Here is a 27,702-nt window from a genome sequence, read left to right as displayed (position 1 = left end):
TGATCCTCTTCATGTTATTGTTGTTTTTTTCCCCCCACAAGCTATGTTTGTAAGGTAAAGGTCATCTTCACCCTGTAAATAGCTTTTAACCACACACTTGGTTCACTGGCCCTGGAAATCTACTTTATCAAAAAGCCTTTTCTGCCAAAGGATGAATAGTTTTAGTTATTCAACAGGAGAAATGTCTGTTTTCTGTCTGTGCTCTTGTTTAAAGTGGGTGAGAAAAAGATGTTTTGAAGTACTTCAAGTCCAAGCAACAGTCAGTAATGAGTAACACTTGAATTAAAATATACAATATACTTTAGGTATCAAGTATTCACTATTTATGTATACTGTATGTATACTGTTGGGTAGTTTACTACAGAACAATGCCTAATATTTTGTAAACTGATCATATGTTTTGTATGCAAAAACTATAAATACTCAAGTAAAGTAAGCTATCTCTACCTCAAAACTAGATTTAAATACCGTATTTGACGGCGTTCCATCCCTGCTACCATGTTCCTAACAATGTTATTGCTCTCTGTTGGCTCTCTCCAGTTTAAAGCAACCTCAGACTCGAATAATTTCCCAACACACTCAGATTAATGACTTCTTTTCAGACTTCAAAACTTCTTTGCTTGTTTACCTCAAATGTACTATTTTTTCATTTGATGTACCTTCATTTTTAGTCTACAGGCAGACTCAGTGCTTTGACATAATGGTAGGCTATTTTGTCTGGAGGTATTTATTTCTAATGCATTTTGTGCAGACGCTTGTGACAGAGATACGGTGTGTGTGGTTTATGTGTCGGCCTTTGTTCTTATTGATATTACTGTGTTTATTGTTCTGTGTCAGTTGTTTATCATCATTACTATCATTTATGTATTCAATTTCAGTTCACAGGAGCACTTTGTAGTTCTGGAGAACAAATTCAAACTCAGAATTTTAATATTTATAATATTAATGAAATGATAATACATTTTGTTCCCCCCATAACTGAATAAACAAGCTGTTCTCACAGGAAAATAAGGTCCCCAGAACACTGTTTGAAGCCAGAAAGGTGGCAGGGTCTGCCAAATATAAACAAAGTGAAACAGTATGAATTTGTTTTGTCTTTAAGGTCAGTTTGTTTATTCAGTCATGAAAACAAAGAGAGGCTGTTTATTTAGTTTGTTCAGGCATAACAAATCAGTCAATGATGATGTTTGTCTTCTGATTAAAATGTTTTCCCCAAAACGGGGCGGGTTGAAACAAAACACTACTGATATCAGACTTTGGCTAATAATAGTTTGCCATGATAGTATTATCTTTTTTGGTAATAAACTACTTAGAAGCAACTTTAAAGAAACATGGGCTAGCTCTAGGCAGTGAAATCAATAAAAATACATTTTTTAACTCGTAAATACACGAATATCTAATTGAGTGAAACAGTGAGGCCTAGCAAACCGTAAAAGAAGAGTTGTAGCTCCCTTGAAGAGCGTAGAAGAAGAATTGTTGCTTCCTCTCTGAGATAAACTAACCTAATAAAAGCAATATCTGCCTGTCTTGGCATTAATTAATAGCAAAACAGGCTTACAAACATAATATCTTAATGAAGTGTAGTTACTCGACTCTGTTGATGAATCCCTGGCAGATTCCTGCGATGGCACCGGAAGGCGGAAGGCGCCGTTGCCTAGCAACCGAGGGGTCAAACAAGCGCGAGCAGCATCCGAGGAGTTTGCTAACGTGACATGTTAGCACCGTTCGGGTCGCTTATTAAACTTTTAGCGTTAAACAAATTCAACTAAACTTGCAAACTTGTCTTTTAAATATCGCTTGGGGCCCTTTGAGATATACCCATTTATTTTGAAGTGCTAACAGAATGGCAGGCAAGAAGAAAGAAGCAAGTCTGCAGGTTGTACAAACACAGCAATGTCACCTCCGTGCTTTAAACCAGCGTTAGCTTTATAAATGTTAATTTATCATGTTAATTTGTTTTCTGTCGTCCAGGCGTCCGTCACAAACCAAGAGCAGTGGGAGGAGATGCTGGCAACCAAAGGTTTGACAGGTAAGAACTTCAGAGGTTAAACACTTGACGTTTTGTCCCATTAAAGGTGGTTACTGAGCATCACAACGCTATTTAGTCACGTACATGTTGTACAGTTGCAAATAAAAACAGTGTATGTGAAAGAGCTCTGTTGTTGTTATTGTGATTTATTGTATGCTGCTGCCCCACTGTGTTCATTTGGATAACTGCAGATTGGATGCTTGAAACCAATGGACCAGTCTTCCTCTCTGTATCTTTCTCTCTCTACCTCTCTCTCTCTCTGCCTCTTACACACACACACACACACACACACACACACACACACACACACACACACACACACTCTCTCTCCCTCTAGTTGTAGATGTGTACCAACAGTGGTGTGGTCCCTGTCGAGCGGTGGTTAGTCTCCTGCGAAAAATAAAGAACGAATTGGGTGATGACCTATTACATCTGGCCACTGTAAGCCCTGTGTGAATTTAAAATGTCAAGAATTTCAATTGAGACCAAAATTTGTGACGAGGGAGCAGCCGTAAACTTCATATATGTGTGTGTCTGTGTGCGTGCATGTGTGTGCAGGCCGAGGCAGACAGCGTTGAGGCTCTGGAGAAGTATCGTGGGAAGTGTGAGCCCACCTTCCTTTTCTATGGGGTGAGTGTGTACAGTAAATGTGTGTGTTCATGATTCAGCATGGCCATCAGCCACCACTCTTTAAGCTCTGTGTGTTTTGTCTTTTGTATACAATTTGTCTAGTCTCGAGCTATTTCTATATTTGTTCATTTTTGGTCTATATTTACTTTTCCTTTCATCCCGACTCTCAAATGCTCAGAGCTGTAAATGATGTAGGCAAGGGCACATTATCACTTCTCTGGTGGTGATGCAATATACTGCCCATTATTTCATTCACATTTTAAACTCTCTACTATCAGAGTTGTGCTTATTCATGAGCCTGTGCTAGTTTTTGTTTGGTGTTGCTGACTGGATTTTTTCATCTTTTATGGCTTGCTTAATAGGGGTCTGCTGTATGTCAAACTACTGCTGTGTGTCACAGTTATTGTAGGTTATAGTTAGTAAAAAAATGGTTTAAAAATATTAAAGGGTCTATGTGTTGAATGTACAGGGCGGGGAGCTGGTGGCTGTGCTGCGAGGGGCTAACGCTCCTTTCCTTCAGAGGATTATTGTAGAGGAACTGGCCAAGGAGAAGTCGGTCCTGGAACAAGGTGGTGAACGCCAAGTAGTGAGTCTGAAGATACCCACACATTCACAGTTACACAGGGCAGTTGTCCATTCACACATATGTAAGTTCTCGAGCTGAAACAATTTACCTTTTTCCTTTTTCTTTTTCTTTGTGACTGTAAAAAAAAAACACAGGCGTGACTAAAAACAATAATGGCTCGATTGTGGTCTCAGTAAGCTATGACAGTGTGATAGTATACACAACCCCAGAACCCTGACACCAAAGCAGCTAAGTAATATTCAGCCAATCTTAATTCTGTTATTTAGATTTGTTTTTTATGACTGTAACATGCCACAATGTCTTCTGTGATAAAGGCCTATTAATTAAATTCACCAAGTAGTCAGCTGAAACCATGTTAAAACTTTACATTTATTTATGTTGTAACTTAATATCTTTTTAGGATCAATTTAGTCCTGTGCCCAAAAAAGATCATGTTCTGACTTAAAACACCTGTTTTGGTCATCATAAACAGTAGGGATCATGCAACAATATTCAATATTTTATCGAACCGTTCAATACGCCCTGTTAGGTTCAATACACAAAGGCAAACAATACAATACAATACAGTACAATACAATACTACAATAATGTTTGCTGTTTAACTTGATTGGATACTACATGTTTTTTTATGGAAGGCAATTAAGATAAGTGTTACATTTTTATAATAAGGTTTGTGGTTTGACTATATCTGCTTTTAATTATTTTTACATGCAATATTGCCTTTGCTAGTGTGAGTAGTTTTATATTAAGATATCGAAACCGCACCGTTACCATGGCCCAAAAACTGTGATGCATACCGAACTGTGGGAAAACTCTACCGTTGCATCCCTAATAAACAGGGCTGGAGATGTCCCCACTTCGTTAAAATATTGTTTTTTTTGTCACCAACAAACACGCCTGGAAATTGTCCTGAGGTCTCCTTAAAAATATTCAGTGACATCACTCTTACAAATGTTGATACACCGTCTTGAAATGTGGTCACTGGCTTGACAGCCTTCTTGCATGAAACAAAGGGTGTGTGTAAAACAAAAGTGTGCTTAAAAAAGAGAAATAGTTTTGCATCTGTCTTACACTTGCTTCCAAAATAAAAGCACAGACCAGCCAGACCAAGATTTTACCACAGGAGAAAGGTGAAAGAAATAGTGTTTTTGTCCACAGGGGCCACCAGAATAAATTAAAAAAATGAATGTTTCTTGTAGCAGCTTTAACATTTGTATTTGTTGTATCAGGTTAAAGATGAAGGTCTGGTGGACGATGAGAAGAATGAAGATGAGGAGACGCCTCAGGAGGCAGAAAATGAAGAAAACATAATCGGTGCTGTGGGAACAGTATAATCACATAAGTGGTCATTTTTTTATTGTCATTGTTGCCGGTAATGTTGTTACAGTAATTACCATTTCAGTTTACCAGCAGTCTTATTATTCTGTTTCTCATCTCATCTGCATTACCAATCATCATTCTGCTGTTTCTCCTGTAGTTCCTGCCAGTAAATCCTACACAGTTGCCATCATCAAACCAGATGCTGTTGCTCACGGCAAGGCAAATGAGATCATTATGAAGGTATACAGAGACTAACACTGCTCACCTTCTGAGAAGACGAGATTGTCTCAAGCCTTCCTGCTGACATTAGCTCATTATCCTGACATTACTCCCCTGGCTAGATTCAAGATGCTGGCTTTGAGATCTTGGCCCACGAGGAACGCACGCTGACTGAGATCGAGGCTCGAGATTTTTATCAGCACAGAGCAGCAGAGGTATGGTGAGAATTTATCGCACAGGAGTCTATCGTGTTCGTGTCTCAAACTGCTGATTGGTTCAGCGTGTGTTCGTGAGGTGAGTCTGGGCAATTTCCATTCTGACTCAACATCCTAATGTGAGAGCAGTCACGACCAGTGCAAAAACCATTTCAATTAGGTTGCAATACATCACACTTCCATCTGCATTTCTGCACGGGGCTCAAAATAGATCTGTTGTGTAAGCAGCTTTTTTGTGCTTATTGTGCAGTTTGTGATGAGACTAAATGATTAGAGTTTCAAAAATACAAAATGTGCAAGAAAATGTGGCCAGGTTAAGCAATCGTGTTCATGAAATAATATAGATAGGAGTAGATTAAAATGACCCCTTTTTTTTAGTAGTAGTAGTGGTTTTTTATTCATTCATCACATATAATACAATAACAACAGTACTGAGAGTATAAACAAAGTCGTGTTAAGAAGGGACTGAAAAGACTAAAGTAGAGGCAAAATGCTTGTATATGTCTACATACATTCTTTTTAATTTAAACTACCCCCCATAAATGAAAAATTTCTTATACTTGTAACCCACACTTGTTCCAATAGACATACATCTCCTTTTAATCAAATAAACACCATCTTTGTGCAACGTCTGGGAGTTACTATGATTTTGCTCTGAATATTATTTGCATAATAATATGCATTATTACATAAACTGAATTAATTTCAAAGCATGGAACACAAAGAGCCAATTTCTACATAATGTAGCTTTAATAAAACGCAGGACTGTTTTTTCTAGTAAGACTCTTGAATTTAAAGTCGTTCTAAATGTCGACCCCAACAATTTAAAAAAACATAAATTGAGTTTTCTTAATATTGAGAGAAAATGTTTGACATCAAACCAAGTTTTAAGGATTCCCCGGTCTCAACATTAGCATCAAAGTTCCTTTGAATTTTTCTCAAAGCAAAATAAATTAGCATCGTCGGCAAAAATGACACATTTGAACAAATGTGTAACATTGTATCATTCTTCTCTCTTGTCTCTCTTCTCACTTTGCAAATTTAAGGCATGAATCAAGAAAGCAGGTGTACTGAGTTATCTGGGTAACTTTGCTGTGTAAAACACAGATTGTTCCTTTAGTTAAATTAACATGTGCATGCTCTTGTCTCTGTATGTGCTTGTGTGTATGTAATGATGATTTGCAGGCTTTCTTTGAGGACTTGGTGCAGTTCATGTCCAGTGGTCCCTCCCATGTTCTGGTACTCTCTCAGGTCGAGGGCTCAGCCAACATTATACCAGCATGGCGTGAGTTTATTGGCCCAGCAGACATTGAGGAAGCCAGGAGAGAACAGCCAGAAAGGTTAGTTACTGGATATTATACATATGCTACATTCAGAAAAAGAGTTGAGAAAACATCAACAGTGGCTCAAAACTGTGGGACACATTATGATGAAATGTGTCTGTGTAAAGAGGAACATTGTTTAAAGCATAGGCACTTACAGTATTCATGCACTGTTGATTGCAGCAGTGTGAAACAGGGTAAAGTCTGGGAAAGCGAATGAACAGCACATTCTCGCCTCGCTCTGTCAGACACACCCAAACATTATGCTTCTCTCTGGTTGAGCACCAGCCGAGCAACCATCTGCTCTCCTCTCCTTTCTCCCCCCTGGCTTCCTGCAGCTTGCGGGCACAATACGGCACACAGACACTGTTCAACGCAGTGCACGGTAGTGAGGACATTGACCAGGCCAGCAGGGAGCTCGCCTTCTTCTTCCCCAACTTTAGGACGGCCTCGGTAACGGAGCAGGATGGGGAGGAAGAGCGTGTGGAGAGGACACTGGCTCTTATCCGGCCTGACGTTGCCAGAGAGAACAGAGGTAGGGCCCATGCCAAATACACAAGTACACACGTGTGCAAGCACAGACACACAGATAAAGGTGGTTCATGTCGACACAGTGGGGCTGCGTCTTGACTCCATCAGCAAAGGTGCAGCTCCAGTTTCTTATAAGTGATTAATGCATGTAAATTTATCACATAAATTACAGAAACACCTCTCTGCAATGATGGAATGTACTTTTACTCAAGTACTGCACTGAAGTACAATTTTGACGTGCTTGTACTTTACTTGAGTATTTCCATTTTCTGCTACTTTATACTTCCACTCCACTACATTCGGAGGCAAATATTGTACTTTTTTAACCACTGCATTTATTCAATAAATAATAAATAATAAACTGCCCTTCCAAAATGATGATACAGTTGAATCACATGCAGATTGCAGGACTGTTAGACCGCATTAGCTAGGTGTACCGAATAAACATATATTTTATATTGATCGTTCTGCAGAAGAGATCTTGGCTCAAATCCACCAGTCAGGCTTCACCGTGGCTCTCCAGAGAGAGGTGATGTTGACAGACGAACAGGTCAGACAGTTTTACGTCCAACATGTCGAGGAGGACTACTTCCCTGCACTTCTTCAGAGCATGACCAGGTAACTTACACAGTTCTCTAAGAAAATCTAAAGAGTGGTCTGTTACTGCAGAGGTGCATGTAACATATGTTCTTTTGCAGTGGACCAGTGCTAGCTTTGGCTCTATGCAGAACGGGGGCCGTCCATCACTGGAAGAACATGCTTGGTCCACCTGACGTTAATAAAGCCAGGGAGGAGAATCCTGAATGGTGAGTGTTGTGACAATTTAAATTGGAAACAGACACCTGTGATGTCATTATTCTGTAGCCATGACATTGTGCTATTAACATTTACTTCATAATGGTTGTCAAAGCGTAAAAAACGTGTCTATTGCCAGTTTAAAACCATAATCACAAACCTCCCTGCTTCAGTGTGTACCTGTTTTAACTGATTCTTCTTGTTCCCATTGGCATTTTGTCCTATTTATTCTTAACTTCGCTGTAACTCGACGTCATCGTAAAGTGGTTTAAATAACGGTTTGAAATGATGAAATAAATGAGTTCAGAGAAGTCACCGTGGTAGCTTGTTAGAAAGAACTTTTTTTGACCTTGTCAGTTTTTGCAGCGTATTCTACACGAATGTGTGATTAAAGAGATGAAAGGCCGAACATTTCGCATTGACATTCCACAATCACACAGCGGGGAAAAAAAATCCACTAATTAACAGTTTTTCTTTTCCAACAGCAATGCAGTCGCAAGACAAAGAGGAATTTTGGAGAAGTTCTGTTATAGTCTCTCTCCACCTGCAGTGTACAATGTTCACTCCAGTTTCAAGGGGTTCTTGAAAGGCAGTCTCAAAAATGTGGAAAATTACTAGCTGAGGTAGAAGCAGATAAGGCAGGGCGAGCCAAAGTGAAGAAACTAGTTTCACCACTTTATCTGAAAATAATTCCTGCGAACCATCAAACATTAGCGGTTAGATATTGATGGTACTTAAAGTCTAACCATCCCTTACACGATGGATATATATTCTCCATATATGTAGATTTAATATAGATATTTTAAAATTTTTTGAGACAAATGTGTTGATATATAGTGTCATCTTCACATGAACTGAAATCTGAAATGTATCTTTAATAATGTACTTGCAATGTAATATTGATATGGAATTATATTTTCTATATATTGACAATATATTAATAATTGCCATTTTTCATATATTGTAAAAACATCACCACATGTTTTCAAAAAATATATTATATTGTAGATTATGGCTGTGACGTTATCAGATTTTTGCCACACGATTGTTATCCAGACAAATTCACGATAACGATAGCATCACGATATCTATAGAAATTTGAAATGCAAGTAATCGAAACTTCCTTTAACATTGTTTACTGTTTGTTTTGTATCTTTTTTGGCCCAAATAGAAGGGGCCAAGGCAGGCAGGTTGGAAAAACAAAAGCAAGCCCTAATAGTGTAAAGCTGAATTCCAGAAAACATGAGGCTGGAAACAAAAGTAAGAAATCAAGAGCAAAAAAAAATAGAGTTACCAGGATGACACGAGGAACAGAGCAGCAAACGCAGGTGAAACACAGACGAACCAACCATGAGGCTTAAATACACAAAGACTAGTTAACTCTTTAAACACAGGTAAACCTACTAATTAAAACAGGAAATGACTAACCTAAAACCCCAAACCACAACAAATGTACATTCATTATATTTAATGTATTCTTAAATGACAATCACTGGCATATATGGACAGCAAACATGTATTAAACCATGTATTTTTCAGTATATGACAATATATGCTCGGGATATCTGAAATACTGACTTCTGTATCCCTCACCTCTCAGTTTAAGGGCTCAGTTTGCTGTGGAGAACGAGCCAATCAACCAGCTGCATGGCAGTGCAAACCATGAAGAGGCAGAACGAGAGATCAACTTCTTCTTCCCTAAAGAGAAAACACTGGCAGTGATCAAACCTGATGCTATGGAGGAGCACAGAGGTCATTCCTGGTCTTTTTGAAGAATATAAAAATGTAATATACTTTTGTTTATGTGCACAGAATATGATCTCTTAGAATATATTTTCTGTCACCCTTACAGAGAAGATTTTGGAGGAGATCCGTGGCAGCGGTTTCTCTGTAACCCAGCTGAAGGAGACGGTGCTGTCGAGGGAGATGGCCGAGGAGTTTTACAAAGAGCACAGAGAGAAACCTTTCTTCAGCCAGCTGGTGGAATTCATGTGTCGGTTAGTCTATCAGCGGACACAGCCAAAAGAGAAAGGCAAAGTGACCACAGCAGAACTGCCTTATTTCCTGCTACCACTGCAAGTTTTAGCAGCACTTTTAACTGTAATCTTAGCAGCTTAGAGTCCAGGCAGCCTCGGGCAAGGGGAGAGGAAGTCCATCTCAATTTCACTCTTTGTTCCACCGCACACATCTAGATTTTAGAGTTAATTCCGCTCCGATTAGTCTCTTCACTTGGTCGTTACGTAACGGCCTGTGAACCGCAGCCTGAGAACCTGCCTTCACTGTCAGCATCCTCCAGCGTCAGGTTTAGCCCTAATTGTAGCTTTATATTCTAACCATTTAACAGTGTTTTACAAGTTTGTTGTTATGGTGAAGGTAACACTTGATCTCTAACAATGTATTTATGGAGTGGGGTGAAAAAGGCAGTGTTTTTGGTTGACAGCTTCAAGCCTATTTCACCTGTTGGGTGTGGTCAGATGTGTAATGACACCCAACAGTGACTACGTTCACATGGGCCCTAATATTCCACTTGTAATAGTCCAGTCAAAATATAACCACTTCAAAACTGTTTTCCCCTGTGCGATGCAATAATGCAGTGTGGCAATCATTGTTTCACCTACACTTTTTATTATATGAACGTCCGAACGTCATTGTTTATTTCAGCGGGCCCTGTCTGATGCTCATCCTGACTAAAGAAAATGCAGTGGAAGAGTGGAGGGCCATGATGGGCCCAACAGACCCTGACCAAGCTAAGGAGACATCCCCAAACTGTCTGAGGGCCCGGTTCGCCTCCAATATCCTCCACAACTCGGTCCACGGCTCCTCCAATGAGCAGCATGCAGAGGAGAAGATCCGTTTTATCTTTGGCGACATCTGCTCAGACACAGAGCTCACCACTGACGGAGAGACTGACTCGACAATTTTAGGTAATCATATGATTGTTTGCAATAGCCTTTACCATCTGTCACACCATCTGGTTTCATTTATATATAACAATTTCGTTTTTGTTGGTTTTTATATCTGATTCCTGCTAGATCTTTATTTCTTCAGTTATATTGTTTGGGGTTGGAAATAAAGATCGATTTCTTTCAGCGAAAGAGCAAGATTTCTCTGCGGATGAACACACAGAAATGTCAAGATCTACAACTCAAGAAAGTTCCGACAACCATCATCAACAACATGAAGGTATGTTTTGAGTAACAAGGGTTTTACTGATATTAGCTGCCCCAGTTCAAGGGCTTCAAAGTCTGCAGTCTTCTAGACTGAAAACAGCACAACGGACTGACAAATGCCTGACTCTGCCCAAAGGCTCACACGGGCATATATACATATATATACCTTTGGAAGCCTCAGTATCCCACAATCCATTGTGCATAAGTTAGTTTGAGCGCAGGCAATCCTCATCAGTTTTTTAAGGTATTTGTCATCAGTCACAGGTCAATATATCACATTAATAAGACTGATGAAAAACATAAACCCAGCATAGAATCAACCGTTTCATATGTTGTTAATCAGAAGACATGACAGAGTAATCGATGATTATTATGCAGAGATATTTACCGTTAACCTGGTAGACTATTAAACATCTTTCCATCCTTGTGTTTTGTCCCACATCATCACAGCCGATTGAGGGAAACCTCCTGGTGATAACCTTTAAAATCAAAACTACTTTGTGAGGCTATCATTTTATTTAAGACAGAGAGGCAGATTCAGTCAGACCTCCGGCATCTTTCAGGGGGTTCGTCTCCTGACAAAGCAATCACCTGCTCTACGTCCTGGGAATTTAGAGTAGCTAGTAAGTAGATAATATCTCTTCGTACTGACAATTCAAATAGCTTCCATGAGCAAGAAGAGGTGTCTCTTCTGATTCTGAGACAAATGAAGCCATTGATCTTCATAAAGTCACTAACAGCAGCTGGAATGGAGATGTAAACAGTCTGTTAGTCTCTAGAGAGTGAAATAAAATCTTGACCACCTGCATTTGTGGCTGCGGAGGACAATCGTGATCCTATTTTGTTGAAGTATTAGACATTTTAGGTGACAGTGTTCAGGGATTGCAACATTACCACCAAGAGTATTACATCTCTTTTGGTGGTTGCAGGATTTCATTGTAGAGGGAATCCATTCACCTTGAGCTAATTTTCCTCTCCTACTTTACAGGTGACCCACATAATTTGAATCCTTGCAGTCCATTGACAGGAGGAAGTGATGATCCCCAGCAGTGATTCAAGAAACTGAATTAATCACCACTACAGGTTTATTCTGTGAGATTATGGGGAAAACACTGCATCTGTGACCCCATAATTCATAAAGTAAACAAGATGACACATAAAAGAACGTCTTGATCAGTTTCATCTGCTATCATGCTGTGACGATATGACTGCAACTGATTAGGGTTTGATTTTTTAATGCGGTAGCTGAACAATTGAAAATAACTCACTCTAGACTCTAAATCAGCTGTGTGAATGTCAAGAATAAAAACGCTAAAACACCTCAGGTCACCATTTATTTATTTATTTTTTAATAAAAGTTTTATTTAGCATTTGTTCATAAGTTCACGTCCGTCATGATGAGCTGAAAACTTGCAGAGGAAGTGTGTTTCAATGAAAGTGATATTTAAAAGGAACAGTTCACCCAAAATTAAACTTCATGCGGATGGAAAGTCGGGCGAAGTTTGAAAAGATGTTAATTACGCCCTCTACATGTGTTCAAGCTTTTCACCCACTTCAAACAGGGTGTGCGCTAACATTTTTAGCTTAGCAGCTACAGTGAAGATTCCGACTTAAAAAGGGTTTAAATAATGTCTTTTGGTATCGATTTTGGATTTGGGGCTTCCAGTGACTTGGATTACGCGTGACGAGCTGTATGCGAGCCTTTTTTAAATGTTTTTTAATTCCCATTTAGTTGTTTTTTAACATTTTAAAACTAGTCCCCGTCTACTTCAGTTGTTTAGGACAATACTCCAATGCTGTTTCACTGTGAAGCTCCAGAAATGTTGTCTGAACTACAAAAGACTGAATTTGAATTTTTTTGGGTGAACTTCCTTTAATATGAATTTTCGATGTGGAAAGTTTCCAAGTCATCTGCTGAAAAAGTCTTTAATGCTCCTTTTCCTGGGGCTTTGTCCGACCATGCCGTGGTGTTGAAGCGAGCTGTTTTCAGGCGGCGTGTCCTCCCAGTCGTTCGCAGCCTCCAGTAGGATGGCTTCGTCCATGTCGTCTTCCGCGGTGAAGGATCTCTGGAACATCTCTATGATGCTCTTCTGTTTTGGGTCCTGAAACAAATCCGAATAACCAGGAAACGTCACCGAATCTACAGACTCATTTTTGATTCAGTAACATTAGCTCTGTTGTGTTGGGTTGCCTTGTGTAAATGTGTCAAAGCTATTTAAAACCCGTGAAGAGGATTATGCAGCATATATTTATATACAAAGGCAGGCTTTACCTTAGAGTGGAAGCTGGCGTTCACTGCTTTGTCTGAGAGGTTTGACTCGGACAGACCAACCTGCTCCAGGACATTCATTTTTTCCTGGATCATTGGCCTGAATCAATACATACGTAGACATATTATACACAGGTTTTGACTTTAAACTGGTGTATGCAGCAGGAATAAGACTTATAACAGTTTGATTATCAGTATAATCAGGGGCACTGCCCACTGATTGACACATACCACAGGTGATCATCAGCAGATCCCTTAGCAACCAGGTAGTGAATGTTCACATTGCTGGTTTGTCCAATACGGTGCACCCTGTCCTCTGCCTGGATGAGAACCTGCAGAGCAAAAGTACAGCAATAGAAGAGTACTGCAGTTTTCTTCATATCACCAAATGTTTCCTGTCTTCATTCAGCTGTAGTAACCTCTGAAGGTCGACAACCACTAGAGAAAAAATATTCAAATTTAAATTCATTGTTCAACCTTATAATTCGGCTGCCAACAGCTGACATTAAAGCACCATTAACATTCCTCCTGGAAGTGAAGCTGTAGTTACTGATGTCGGGTTGAGAAGAGGAATTCAGCTTTTTTTACTCCTCGCTTTTAGATCGTCCTTTTGTCTGTACTGTGATCCGTGTCACATCTTTGTCACTGCTAACACTGCCGGCATGAAGAGGGAGTGGGAGTGTGGACAGCCTCCTCTGACATACATAAGTTGGAGTTATTCCTCGCATAAAATGGGATTTTCTGGGTAATGCCTCCCCCTAAAACACCATTATGATACCTAGATTAAAAATGGGTGGCCAAAAAAAGTGAAATTCAATCCCAATTTATGTGTATGACCGCGGACAGTACAATCTTCCTCTCAGCCCTCTCTTTCTGCCTTCTAGCAGGGATAACTTTTTAACATTACTCTACCACTGCAGTTGAGCAGTAAAGGACTTCACGGTTCCAAAAATGTGTGCCTGGACCCAAGAAGACCCGAAAAATGTACTACCAAGAAGAACTGGACCCGTCTGTTATATAAAAGCTGGGATCTGGATCCATGCAGAAGGGAGATAGACCCAATCTTCACCAATTTCACAGCTGATTGCCATTAACAACTTTAATTTACAAACTGTCAATACAAAACTTGTCTAACCTAATGTAATATTAGTAGCCTTCTTCCTCTGCCTGTCGGTGATGCATATAATCCATCCTCTTTGCCAAGAAAGTAGGTAGAAAAGAGGTTTTCTGTTATTCCCTTCTTGCCGATTGGAACAGCACGACTAAACAACTTGTTATTTCAGCTTAAAAGGCCACTTGCTGTCACGAATGACAAACATGACTCATGACACGCCTATTTAAGCTCTCTTTGGACCAAAATTGAGCTAAAAGAGGCTAAACGAGATGAGCTGGGCTCCGAAAAGTCCTCCAAAATACTGCATGTTCCTATCGAAGCAGTCACATTGAGTAAATTGCTTTTTCTAGTGACAACTTTCCGTGGCTTACCCCGGGGTTCCAGAAGAGCTCAGCGAAGATCACCAGGTCAGCAGAGTGCAGGGTGAGACCCATATTAGCAGCAGTGATGGACAGCACAGCCACGCAGGTTTGGGTCGAGAACTGGAACTTGTCACAGAGCTGCTGCCGCTCGGCTGATGGAGTGCTGCCGTCAATCCGGATGTAATTGACATTCTGTAGAACAAAAAGAAGAACATTTTTCTTTTGTGAACCCTGTTTAGAGCACAAAAAATACCTTTTCCACATGAGTCAAGGTATGTTTTCACAAGAGATTTGAAGAATTAAAAAAAATTGGATTTAAACTTTCCTTCTTTAGGATCAAATTATCTCTTTACATATAGCTCTAGGACAAACGAGTGATATGCTGATATGTAACACATAGGTATTCATCTTACATGCAAGTACGTAAATTAGTACATGTAATGAGTTTAGGCATGGTTCTGGGCTCTTTTCAAAAGGTTACAAGCTGATTTTTAACTGCAACTGCCCCCATTAGCTGGAAAACACAATTGTTCCACATCATATACTCTTACGTGGTCTAAGTTCAAATTTAATAAAAATACCACTGAAAATAGACAAATGACACCTGGGAAAAAAGGCCTTTTTTTTTTTTTTTTTTAACCTCAAAACACCTCTGCCTGAGAATAACAGGGGCAAAAACTCAGTATAGTTCTTTATTTGCTTATTTACATTAACCATTATGTGTATAAATATTCAAAAACTAGTGCTTAGGTGGAAGAACAGCATATTCAAAGACCAAAACACATAAAACTATGTTTACTTGCATAATTTCCATATGTATAGCTTTAAAAACTGTAATAAACTATATTGCTGGATTTGAAATCTCATTGGCTACATGATGCATCAATCATCCAGAGGCTGGTGTGTAAGTGGCTCAGGAGAGAGGAGACAGAAGAGAGAGTGGCTCACTTGTCTACACGATCACTTGTTTGCTGTAGTAGGCTCTAGGGCAGGCTTATAGGCTCATATCTGCTCAGATGAGCCATCAATCAAACCTGGTGTAAAGGAATAATGGCTTTTTTCCCTTCTTTTTTACAGATAAATGCATGAAAAATGCTGTTATTGTATGTTTTTATTGTATGTTACTGAAATGGATCTACTGGACATTTCGGAATAAGAGAAGACAGTTTTTTTATGCACTACTGAAACACCCAGACAATTAATTGGTGAGTTGGCAAAACTTCCTACATGTTAGTTTTTTAGCTTGTTTGTTTGTTGATCTTAGCTTGCTAATGTGGTTTCTATCTTAAAATAGTTTACATAAATAGAATCATGAGAATCTAAGCTTTCTAGCGATGTACGGCATGAATATACACTTCAGTTGAGGCATTTCCCTGTTTGCTTGGCTGTGTTTGTAAAGTTTATTTAAGAAGATATGAAAACATTGAGTAAACGCCCACAGACCCCAGAGGTTTTAAAGAAAATCTAGATTTGTGTGCCATTTTCAACACAGCTAACCTTAAGCTAACTATCCTTTAAACACAGGTTAGGGTTTCAGGCCGATACAAATCAGCAAATCAATTCGACAACACTTCCTCATAAAACTTAGGTCATACAGTAGTAGTGCTAACCTCAGATGTACTCAGTGCTGCCCACACTCGGTCCCTACAGACACTGATGAACACTGACCTACGAGCTGACACTAACTCCCACGAAAGAGTCGCTCTGGTGGTCAAAATGCACCCTTTTATGTCAAAATTAAATGTCTTTGCATACAAGTCTTGTGTGCAGCGTTGGATCTACTCACCTTTTTTCCCAGTTCGCAGGTGATATGATCCAGGATTAACTTATGATGGGCAAACACGAGGAACTTCTCCCTCCCACCCTCTAGCATGTCTGTGATGTACTCCCTGGCAGTGACAGAAACACAGTTATCTCAAACATCCAGAGCAATCACAATGGTCTGACAAAAGATTCTGATTCATTTCACATTTTAATCTCAGCTCTCATCATATTTAAGCTGATTCGACTTACTGATTCCCCCCCCCCCCACCCCCACCATTAAGAGGGTCTGTACTTACATAATGGCTTGCAGTTTGGCTTCAGCTGTGTGGTTATAAAAGACGAGGAGGGCTTCCTTCTCTTCCATTTTCTGAAAAAGAGATAAGGACCAGCGCGAGATAAGAAGCGACACTAGACTCTGTTTGATGCTCTGATAAGACTGCCATTACTCTGAGGAGCAGTGTGATTATGAACAATCAAGCTCAGCGACTCACTCCCCTCGGAGTGTACAAGAACTCTTAAAATAAAGCTCGCTGGAGGATTCTGGGTTGGTTTAAAAGCACTCGTGTGTGTTCGAGGCCTGAAAGGACTCCCTCATGTGAAGAGGACAGAACAGCTCACGTTCTTCAGTTAAAGGTTTTCTTCTTAACTACGATGCCTTTTTAATCAAACACTCCATTTCAGCTAGAACATACTGTTGGTTTTTTATTTTCAGGAAAAAGGAAAACTTAACATATTTATCACTTATTTATCTGAGCTCACTGAGGTTTCCATAAGGGGGTGAATGATCTCCTGGTTGACAGCATTTGTCCACGGAGCTTTGAGGAAAAGAGGCAACATGTGCAACCAACTGTTTTCTATGTTTGTTTATCATCACAAATCTGTCTTTTGAATACTTTAAACCAACAACTTTGGGTATTTAATTATTTAAAAAGGTCCGAACATGCCATTTTCAGCCTACTTTGGCATTTAAAAACGATCTGATGGAAATGGATTATAAACAAACTTTTCAGTCCAACAGGATCTGAAAGTTTTCTTTAATTATTGCAACATAATTTTACAATGCCTCTTCTGAAATGCAATTGGCTGTACGCATGGGACCATATTCAAATCATGTCGCGAATATCCTGGTCACAATAATTGCAATTTGCGATATTATCCCAAGTAAGCCTAAAACTCCTAAAATTGATATAAAACATATTGGGATTACTTTATTTTACATTACGTTAAGAAACAAATATTTCTTATTCCATCACTGAAAAAACAAACAAACCAGTCAGTGAACAGAGCTGGACAGTGGTCACAGAGATGGGTGTGACATCACGATCCACGATAAAATCCTTTGTTGTCCCTAATTGGCTGAATTTTTTGTTATTTTCCTTCTTCCAATGTTTTTCCAATTTGACCATTTCTCTTGAGAAATGTCTTGAAAATCAGGCAACCTTTGGCAAATAAGGCAAAGATCGTTAAATTTTGCATTAATACAAAAAAAAGCTTTCAGAGTCTGCTCTCTTAACAACTTCAAAACGCTGTGACTGTTCTAGTTTTCCCTGGACTGTGGGGAACACTTGTAACTTACGTTGCGATGCCCCTTGGTCAGCTGTTTGGCAGCAGCTGATAGGGCGGCTTTTATGCGAGTGTTGATGCCGTCTATAGTCACTGTGACCACCTTGCGTTGTTTAGCAGGAAGCTGTGAGAGGACTTCAGACTTGAGGCGGCGCAGCATCAGACACTCCTCCAGCAACAGCTTCAACTCCCCAAGGTTAGATGAGCCTGAGTAGTCCCAGCCCCAGGTCATCTAGAGGAGGGAGACAGGAGGAGGACAAAAAGTAAAGGAAATTAAGAAAAGAATAGAGGAGGAATCGAGAGACCGAAGACTTCAAGAGCAAGTAGACATTTAATCATACACAGGATTAGTTTGCATGCAAGTCAAGCCAGAGACTAACTATAAGACAGCTCACTTTCAGCCACAGGAGTAAAACATCTGTCACAACTGTTAAAACTCCAGCTGGTCTGAGTCTCTATCAGGATGCAAGAGCCACGTTATGCAAATTCCATGGTGACGAAGCCAAAGTTTACAGAGCAGTGCTAAATCTCCACAATCTTTAAAATGAGTCATCACGACCAAATTAAGGATGTAATTGGCCTTTAAATCACGTAGCTGTTCCCTACTTGAACCCACTGAAATTAATCAAAGAGATTAAGTGGAAACAGAGGAGAAACAAAAGGAGGTGAGACAAATAAATCACAGGAGAGGAATCTGCCGACACCTAAAAACTTCATCAGTTAATGTGCCCACTGTTCACTGACGTGTTCTGGTTTTGAAGTGAACCAATTTCACCTTTATAATCCGATTGTTGTGAGCAGACCTTCAAGAAACTGCAGACTGTAAAATGCAAGTGACGCAGAGTAAATATTTGCTAATCCCACACTGAAAGTCCTCTACGCTCTCTCTGTGGTGTCCTGGAATTACAGCTCAACAGTATTAAGCATCACACTTAGACAGATGAGGCTTGTCGAGCTAAGCTACCTGTTTGGCGGCGCAGTAGCGCACCCCGAACTCATGGAAGCGAGGGAAGAGTGTGGGTCTGACTGCAAGAATCTGAGTGTAGAGCTCCGAGGGTCTGGACATGGCAGGGGTCCCAGACAGAAGAATCACTCTCTTTGCGGCCTGCGGATGAAAAACAACTCTGATTAGAGCGCTGCTGTGGGAGTCTAAATGACAGAGCGAGAAATTAAAGCCACCCATGAGCCAAATGCTGCAATGTGTCAGTTGAGTTGTCACTCTATAGCCGTGTTTCCGCCACAGGAACTTCCTGCACTGGCTAGGAACCTTTGGAGGAACCAGGATAATAATGAAGTTCCTGTGACATTATTGTACCCCCAACAGTCCCGGCTTGAGGGCTTCTACTACTGAAGTACAGGAACTTCTGGGGCTGAACATTTCTGACTGGTGAAAAAAAAGTGTTTTGGACCTTTTATATATAGAAATAAAGGGAGGTTTTGTCATATAAAGAAAAAATAATGTCATGTAAAAAAACATGTTTGTTTTTTTTACAAGATTAATATATATATACTGTATATGTATATATATATATATAGTCGACTCAAAGTTTCCCACAATGCATCCTTAAAAGTGCTGCATATCCGATGGTCACTAACCAAGGATTATATACCATCATGCATTGCGCTGGAGGGGGAAAAAAATGACCTGAGATATTAATGCGCTTCACATCTACAAACAATGATGTCTAACAAGTTCAGTGACACAGAGGACTGTGTTAGTCCTTGGATCCTATCAGAACCTGCAACACGTGTACACATTATCAAAAAAATTTAGATAGAAATGGTTATTTAGCATTCATGGCAGTTTGTGTAGTGCAACAATGGCCTTGATTATGTAATGTGCAGTGTTTTGAATTCACAAAAATATAATTCCCTAAGAGGGAGCACCCCTCTGCCAATGCTGATCTACTCTCCAACTCGCTGTTCCCACCAACACAATCCTGGTATTGTGCATGCTGGCTCACTGGAACAATTGTAGGAACTGAGCCATTGTTAATGAAATGTATCTCACCTGTTCTTTTTCTGCCATGACAAGTCAAAGTGCTGTGAAGAGGATCTATTACACCAGACTCAGCCATTGTTGTTGAGGATCAAAAAAAAAATTCCGTATCTGTGAAAATGTAGTCAATCGTTCAACAGGCCCGAGGTCTATGTGACGGCCAATTTTAATTAATTATCATGTTTAATTTTATTTTCTAAAACCTTTAACAGCCCTTAAATCTGATTTGTCTTCTTTATTCTGCCTCTGGGGATATTTTTTGAGAAATCCTGCAGAGAGCCAGGGAACGCCAATAACAAGTAAAAATCTCTTTGATGTATGATACAAAAATTATTTATCCAAATAAAACATTAAACTACAGAGAAGAGGAAGAAAAAAAAGTACCTTCAGCAGAGGCAAGGCTGCTTTACAACGAGCCGTCTTTATGTTCTTCAGGAAGTGAGACTCATCCTGCACAGAGTGACAAAATGAACTCGCAATGACACAAACAACTGGCAGGAAAAAAGATTTAGGAACCAAAAAGTTAACATATATTTTGAACAGCCATTTGTAATTACAGCACAGCTAACCATGATGAGAACGTTGAAGGGGTTTCCCGGCTGCTGCTTGTCCATCCTGCTCAGCAGGTCGTAGCTGGTGATGTTGACCAAACCAGAGCGCAGGTTGTCTTTGGCCTTCACCACCACATTGATGCTGTCAGGACTCAGGGAGGGGAGCCAGCGTCTGAAGGCCTGCAGGCAGAGATACTCGCAGAGTGAACTCCTCAGAATCACTGCATTGTTTTCAGGCTCTACTTTTGCCCTACTACTGGGAATAAATCAAGACTCGAGACAGCTGGTTTGAATATTACTAAAGAGCTGGGGTCGGCAGTATTTTTTGGTGACACTGAGCAAAAATTCCATAATAACATATCTGCATATTGTAATTCAAGTAGAAAACTAAAGTGCATCTCCTCTTGGCTCCCTTTAAGGCTTTAGAAATCTGGCCCGAGATGAAACTTCGGCCAATAACATCAGGTTCATTAGTAACGTTACGTTATTTCACATAGAGGCCGTTCTGACTCGTTGTTCTACCAATGTTCCTTCAGGTGGTGAACGCCTGTTCCAGTAGCTGAAAATCCTGCAGAAACTTGTGGTAAACTTTCAACACCTCCTTCGCCTACAACAGCAAATTGTACAAAACACGTTCCAGCTGCACACGGAGCTTTGGGCTCATTATATTTCGATGCCATGGTGCTCGTATCAACGTGAGGCAAGGGGCATGACGACAACACATAAATGTATTATGTAGAACTGGATACTCCTTGTTTCTAATTTTTCCCAGTGGCCAATCGCGGTATTGCAGCAAATAATTCCCCTGCGGCCCAAAAAGCATTTGATGCTGACAGAGCACCAGTAAAAAAGCGACATCTGTTATTGTGATGACAGGACACCTCAAAGTGCAAAGGTCAGTTGCCTCTGGCAGGAGATGGAATCCCACATTTAGTGGCTGAATGTTGTCAATAACACCTTTAACGTTGTAAATATATCCTTCCACTGCGTACTGTGGTCGTTGCTGTCGGCTTCTTGAAGCTATATTGCCTCACGCCAAGAAACTAATAAATACTGCAGCACCCAGCTACACGAGAGACTGACATCGCCATGTTTCTTACCGTCAAGCTTGTCCAACATAGCAACAGTAACTAAGGAGGACTGGATGTAGGACAATTTAATTATGACTCTATCAGGAATTTTTTTATCCATCGAGGTTCGATATTTGCAAAACTTTACTCGAGCCAAGACCAGCCAGGTCATCACGGTGTAAAGTCTATGCGCAGAGCACGAACTTGCAGATGGGGCCAGCGGGTGAAACACTGCTGTTCATATTCAGAAGGCTGCAGTGCACACCCAAGAGGTAAACCGAGAAATAGGGTATAACTTTTCCAGGGGAACAGCGGTGTGTTTGTGTGTACGGTTTCCTAGCCTCTCATCTCGCTGTGAGACAGCATAACAGCTGCCTCTGAAGCCTGGAGCACTCTGCCCTGGAGGCGGTGAAGTGCTGGAGGGGCGTTTCCTAAAAGACAACTTGCAGTGAAGGGACAGAGGTCTCAGCGAGGCTCACGCTGTTGACAGCAGGCCCTAATTAGGAGCGAAGTTTCACTAGCAAACCGACTCCTGCTGCCAGTCGAACTCGTAGGCTTAGTTGGACGGGTTGGAGAGTGGAAGATGAAGGTTCTGACAGGTTTTGCCTACTGCAGCTTTAATTCTTACTACTATTCAGTGTTTCCATTTATAAATTCAATCATGGGATTTAGAAAAATGTCCACTGCGGCCCAAATGTTTCTGACAATTCACTTACTAGCTTTCCACTCGCCTGTCAACCTGGCTTAAACTCATGAAGTTAGAGCTCCCATGTTTTGCAGTAGATCTGGCCAAATGCAGACAGCAGATAAGAGCCAAGCCAGACAGAGTAAGTGTCCTTTAATGGGGACGACATCCTATGACTAAACTCTCCTCTGCGATTCCAACTCCTGATTGAGGGGCTGGCTGCGTTTGATCCAACATATCTATTTAGAGAACAGACTGTCTTGTCTTGTCAATAGACAGAAGGCCGAGTAAAGCTCTACTCAAAATGTGCCGCTAGCGCAGCCCGATGATGCTGCTGCCAGTTAAGCAGAGAAAAAGAGAATAGAAGCTACAGAATATGAGACACCCTGAGAAAAAAGTGACAACTGAGATGAACTCTGAAATTACAGAGTATTGTATTTGTAGAAGTAAAACAGGGACAGAGAGGCACTAACATTTCACTGACTGTCAGGTGTGTGGACGTCATTGTGGCCTCAGATGTGTACCGTGTAATTACAGTGACTCATGTTCAACGTCAGCTGGGAGTCTTTGCTGCATGTCAGCTCTCCTCTTTCTCACACATGTCAAGGCTACCTTTCTACTGTGTTAGTCAAAGGCAAAACCAAACAGATCGTCCAAAATAATATGCAAAGTAGAGATGTTTCGATTCCATTTTTACCTTTCTGATACTGACTCCGATACCTGAATTTGTGCATCAGCCAATGCTTAGTACCAATCAGATAGCAGTGCGTAAAAAAAAATCAATCTTTTTTTTTCTTTTCCTTTACATCTGTATACTACTGACCCCGTATGGATGCCATATCATCGCTGCAAATCCTGTATGGCCTGGCTCAGGTTAAAGGATAAGTTCCCCCAAAAATGAAAATTCTTTCATTATCCACTCAGGTTGTGCAGACAACATTTCTGGAGCTTCACAGCAAAACAGCGTTGAAGGATTCTCCTGAACACCTGAAGTAGATAAGGTAAAAAAAAAAAAGCTCAACGATGGAAATAATACAGATAATCCAAGTCTGGGAAAGCCCCAGAGAACCCAACTTGATTTGAAAAGACATTAGTTTAAATAATGAATAATGTATATTCAAAATAATTTGGGATCTCGTGGCTTCCAAAGACTTGGACTATGCTGAACCAGCTGTGTGGAGCCTTTCTACGTTTTGGTTTCAGTTGTTGTTTCTTTACCTTTAAAACAAGTCCCCATCTACTTCAGGTGTTTAGGAGAACGCTGTTTTGTTGTGAAGCTCCAGAAATGTTTTGTGGACCATGAAACTTCACCTGACTTTCCATCGACATGGGGACGAGTAAACCCTTTGAACAAATACATTCAGAGAATAAATGACGTACCACTTTCTTTTATTGTGTAATTTGTTGACATGTGGTCAAAGTTACATGTCGCTTGTCGCTTATAGAAATCAGGCTAATAGATTACGTGGTATCAGATCGGTACATAGACTCCAGCATTTTAAGCCATCATGTAGGCATTTCCGATGCAAGGATTGTACCAACCCTAATACAAAGGATACGAAAATATATAGATCAAGCTTTCCTGTCAGGTGAAGAAGACCTTTATGAATAACAGAATTCAGCAATGTAGCCAAATAAATAAACTGCATCAGCATCTCCACCATAAATCAATGCTTCAGAATTCAAATTATCATCTGCACCCACGAGACAAAGAAATGGAAGCATGACATTTAATCCTGCCATCTCCCCTAGTGAAGATAAAGTACCTAACAGAGTGCAGGCAGTCCTCGGAGAAAGGCATTAACAGTCCTCGAATGCAGAGAGCTTCGTGCAGAAACCAGCGTTGTAAAGTGCAGGATGGAGCTTTTGTCAAAGGAGACTAGAAGGATATTATTAAGAGGGTGCCCGCTGACTTAATGCAGACTGATAATGACACCATTAAATGGAAACAAAGTGATAAACTCTTAACACCTGCTAAGTAATGAACCATTTTTCTTCCAGGCACAAAACTTTAATGAACAAAGGTGCCCTGCTGGATGTTTTTACCTCAGCCCAGGTGAATCGCACAGAGGAGGGAGCAACCACCAGCAAGGGCCACTCGTTCCTGTAGTAGGCTGCTATGCAGATGGCCTGCACAGTCTTTCCCAGGCCCATGTCATCAGCCAGGAGAAGGCGGCCTTGTTTAGAGACTGCAAAACTACACCGCAACAACAAAATAAGCATGACTGAGTAGAAGTCACATTGATTCAACCCTTTGAAAAACTTGGAATAAGTATCTCTTAATTTTGAGACTGAGCAAATTATAGACGAATAGCTTTCTCCTGGTATTGAGTTATTGGCTGCAACATGCAGAGAGAGCACTAATGGCTGTTCAAAGGCACCAACTTGACTCCCTCCCCCTGGAAGGGCATGAGGCTGCAGGTGAGCGAGGGGTCGATGCTCGAGAGGTCTGCCTCAGGGACGTCTAAAGACCTGGCCTCAGTCCCATCAAAGCTGGCAGAGAAAGCCTGGACTATTGCCCTGGGCAGAGGCTCCACCTCCACTGCTGCTATCCCACTGAGGAGATCCACTGGGTATGGAACACAGCACGGTCAGACAAGATGGCAAATGTATCAGACACAAACAGGAGCGCAGAGAGAAAGCTGCTAAAAAAAGCAAATATGCCGTTACTCACAGAGTCTCTTGTAATCCTCAAGTGAAAAGCTCCACTTTCTGGTTTTCATGTCTAGCGCAGAGACACGAAAAGCAATCTTGCATCAGAAGCCGTGAAATTCAAATGCAGTGTGATAAAAGATTGTAAAGAAGACAGAAAAAAAAATTGTGTTACCATAATTCTTTGTTGGCATCTGCTTGAATGCTGCAATGACGTCGGCATTGTAGCCGACATCAACCTCAAACTTTGTCCGAGACACCAGGATGCACTGGCCCTGCAGACCAGCTCCAGGTTTCTGCCAGCCGTTGCACAGCTTCAGCAGCGCCCCCAGAGCCGCGCCGTCGCGAGCTCGACTGGTGGCCACTGCGACGTCCACGGCATCCATCCCCTCCAGAGGCCTCAAAGACACGGAGGCGATAGAAGCTGCTTCCTCCACTGCAACACAGAGGCAAGACGGAGGAGATGCAGCAAAAGCCCAAAGGAGACAAATACACTTCCACCGCTTTGTTTTAGGCGACTTCTGAGAAAAAAGTTCTTACTTAGCTGTCGATAGTCCTCCAGACTGAAGTTCCACATCTTTGTGGCGGGGTCTGAGGCAAAACAGAATATTATTTCAAACGACAGTGTAGCCATTAACATGAATATACAAAACCAGACATAAGGTACAGAGAAACCTCACTTTGTGTAGCATTTGTGTGTCTGGCTTCTTCTACAGAGGAGAGTTTTAAAGCTTTGGTCAGAGTATAGCAGTGCATACTCAGGGTTCCTACATCTTTCATAGTCATATTTAAGCACTTTTCATGTAGCATTTTAGGCTTTCTATCGCCTTGCAGCTGTGGTTAATTCCATATTTATACACAGTACATAAATATACTTAAAGTGATTACATCACTTCATCACATTAAATCAGATTTTGCTATAAACAACCAAAATTATGTTCCGTAATAGCATTCTCCTGAGGGACGACATGTTAAAAGGAAAACACCCAAAAAGTTTCAGGTTTCTACATGTGTCGTCTGTCTGTAAGTAGACGTGGCATTCTGTATCCTAGCTGAGCCAATATAAAGCCGTTTAATCTGAAAGTGCTGCAATTACAATTTCGAGCAGTTTCAAGCACTTTAACTAAAATCCAAGCACTTTTCAATCTTTGAAAACACCTAAAACTAAAATTCAATGTTTTTGTTTTTTTTCAGCACCCGCACATAACCTGTAAATTGCTTTTATTGTGCTCTTATTGCCATTTCAGGTTCTTCTGACTATGTGCACAGACGCATTGTGGTACTAAGGCTGGGTATTACTTTAACCGAGTTTGATTTAAAGACCATTTTGACAAATGATCTTTGGACTTTGTTTATTGGTATGAGGTGTACACATGAAATAACTCAATCATCTTGAGACACTCAATGTTGTAAAGCTTTTATGGTTCTGTTTGTCTGTACTCTTAACATTCCTGTACTACATGTTCTTATATTGCTAGAACCTATTTAAGTAATCTCTCAACAAGAGAAACATGTTGCTGATTTGTATTTATATATACTTAGGATTTAATATCCAGTGTTTCCCACAAGTTGAAAATGTATTTGTGTTGCAGAAAAAGCATTGTTGCACTGGCAGACACTTACCATAGTTCTTTGAGGGGATGGATTTAAAAACCGCAATCAGCTCTGTGTGGTATCCCACTTCTATTCTGAAGCGGTCGTCTGTGTGAGCAACACATTTCCCTCTTACAGAGATGGCTGGCTTTTTTGCAGCGACGGCGTTCAGAGTTGATGAGTTGGAGGGAAGCTGTGCCACAGGACTTTGAGCAGGTTTAGGAGTTTGCTTGTAGAACGAGCCAGAACTGTTGGATGTGAGGTTAGGCTTAGGATGAGCTGGCTTTGCACCAAAGCTTCCTCCGCTGGACAAGACGGGGCTGCTCACATGTTGAGTTCTTGTCTGAGGCAGTGGATCGATGACTTGTATCTTCAGGAATGTACAGTAAAGGGAATCAGGGAATACTATATTTTCATCCAAACAGTAAATGATTGAACATTATAGCACAGATCTCACCTGTCTTGAAGAAGCAGAGTTACACAGAGTACTCTGGTTGATTCGGTTGCCAGTACCAGATAGCTGCTGATGCTTTGGGTCTTGATTTTGCTTTAAAAAGCTCTGTGAGTCTTTTTTGAAAGGTGGAAGAAACGGTTTTGGTGCAGCAGCTGAGCTGGGTGTCTCTCTGTGGTGAGCTAGGGTTGCAGCCTCTGAGTTAACACTGTGTTTAGGGAGCTGTACCTGCACTGAAGTACTGCTGAAGCCTGCTGATATCTGCTTATTGCTGCTGATGGTCTGTCCAAGTCTTTGGGCTCTCCTCTCTAAAGCCTTCCGTCTGTTTTCCTCAATTTTCCGCTGTTGTTCCGCAGTCAGCTGATTAGACATGATGGAGAACTTTGCAGCAACTAACGCTAACTCGTTCCTTTGGTCATTCACAAAATCAAATAAGTGACAATCACGCTTATAGCTGGTAAAACATCTAGTTATCTACAGACAATTGAGCCATGCAAACCCATCTGGGCCATCGTCACAGCTACGTCTATCTTAAAAGTTTGGAAACTTAGCGCTGCTAACAGAATCGGCTAAGGTTGCTAACGTCGGCGGCAACAGTTAAACTTTAACAAAATGTATCGACAGCTTCTCGGTGGTTTATAACAAATGCCAGCAGTCATACGTGTAAGAGCAGATGACCAATTATATGATCTGAAGACAGCAAAGATCGTAAGGTTTGTACTAAAGCCCAATGTTAGCTAGTTGACAGTCTGCTGGCTAGTGGGCTGCCTCTTCTTTCAGTATCTACCGCGCCAGGAAGTGACGTAGAAAAA

The 27,702-nt window shown here is 40.8% G+C and overlaps 2 protein-coding genes across 3 annotated transcripts; one reads left to right on the top strand and one right to left on the bottom strand.

Moving 5' to 3' along the window:
* The first annotated feature begins 1,232 nt into the window (after positions 1-1,232).
* LOC311262660 (thioredoxin domain-containing protein 6-like) lies at positions 1,233-12,138 on the top strand. 2 transcript variants are annotated; one of them, XM_084362226.1, is made up of 17 exons: positions 1,233-1,876; positions 1,972-2,029; positions 2,367-2,470; positions 2,588-2,659; positions 3,129-3,245; positions 4,475-4,559; positions 4,723-4,805; positions 4,907-4,999; positions 6,185-6,339; positions 6,660-6,856; positions 7,326-7,470; positions 7,551-7,658; positions 9,248-9,399; positions 9,500-9,644; positions 10,309-10,571; positions 10,738-10,830; positions 11,268-11,427. In XM_084362226.1, exons 1-17 carry the CDS (start codon positions 1,844-1,846, stop codon positions 11,273-11,275), a joined length of 1,911 nt encoding a protein of 636 aa, XP_084218352.1. In that variant the 5' UTR covers positions 1,233-1,843; the 3' UTR covers positions 11,276-11,427. The 2 variants fall into 2 exon arrangements, with proteins under 2 accessions (XP_084218352.1, XP_084218351.1); XM_084362225.1 differs by lacking the exon at positions 11,268-11,427 and adding an exon at positions 11,806-12,138 and having other exon boundaries at positions 1,235-1,876.
* On the bottom strand, positions 12,139-27,673 carry smarcal1 (SWI/SNF related, matrix associated, actin dependent regulator of chromatin, subfamily a-like 1). Its single transcript, XM_084362224.1, has 17 exons — positions 26,897-27,673; positions 26,470-26,809; positions 25,387-25,437; positions 25,022-25,282; positions 24,869-24,919; positions 24,580-24,763; positions 24,241-24,391; positions 20,458-20,619; positions 20,273-20,338; positions 18,854-18,994; positions 17,903-18,121; positions 16,623-16,693; positions 16,349-16,451; positions 14,572-14,754; positions 13,318-13,418; positions 13,090-13,186; positions 12,139-12,919 (listed from the first exon to the last, which is right to left on the bottom strand). The coding sequence occupies exons 1-17, from the start codon at positions 27,260-27,262 to the stop codon at positions 12,725-12,727; spliced, it is 2,742 nt and encodes a 913-aa protein (XP_084218350.1). The 5' UTR covers positions 27,263-27,673; the 3' UTR covers positions 12,139-12,724.
* Positions 27,674-27,702: the final 29 nt, after the last annotated feature.

Source organism: Pagrus pagrus (assembly GCF_965226575.1).
Source record: "Pagrus pagrus genome assembly, chromosome: 9".
NCBI classification, from domain to species: Eukaryota; Metazoa; Chordata; class Actinopteri; order Spariformes; family Sparidae; genus Pagrus; species Pagrus pagrus.
This window is presented reverse-complemented; position numbering and strand designations above follow the sequence as displayed.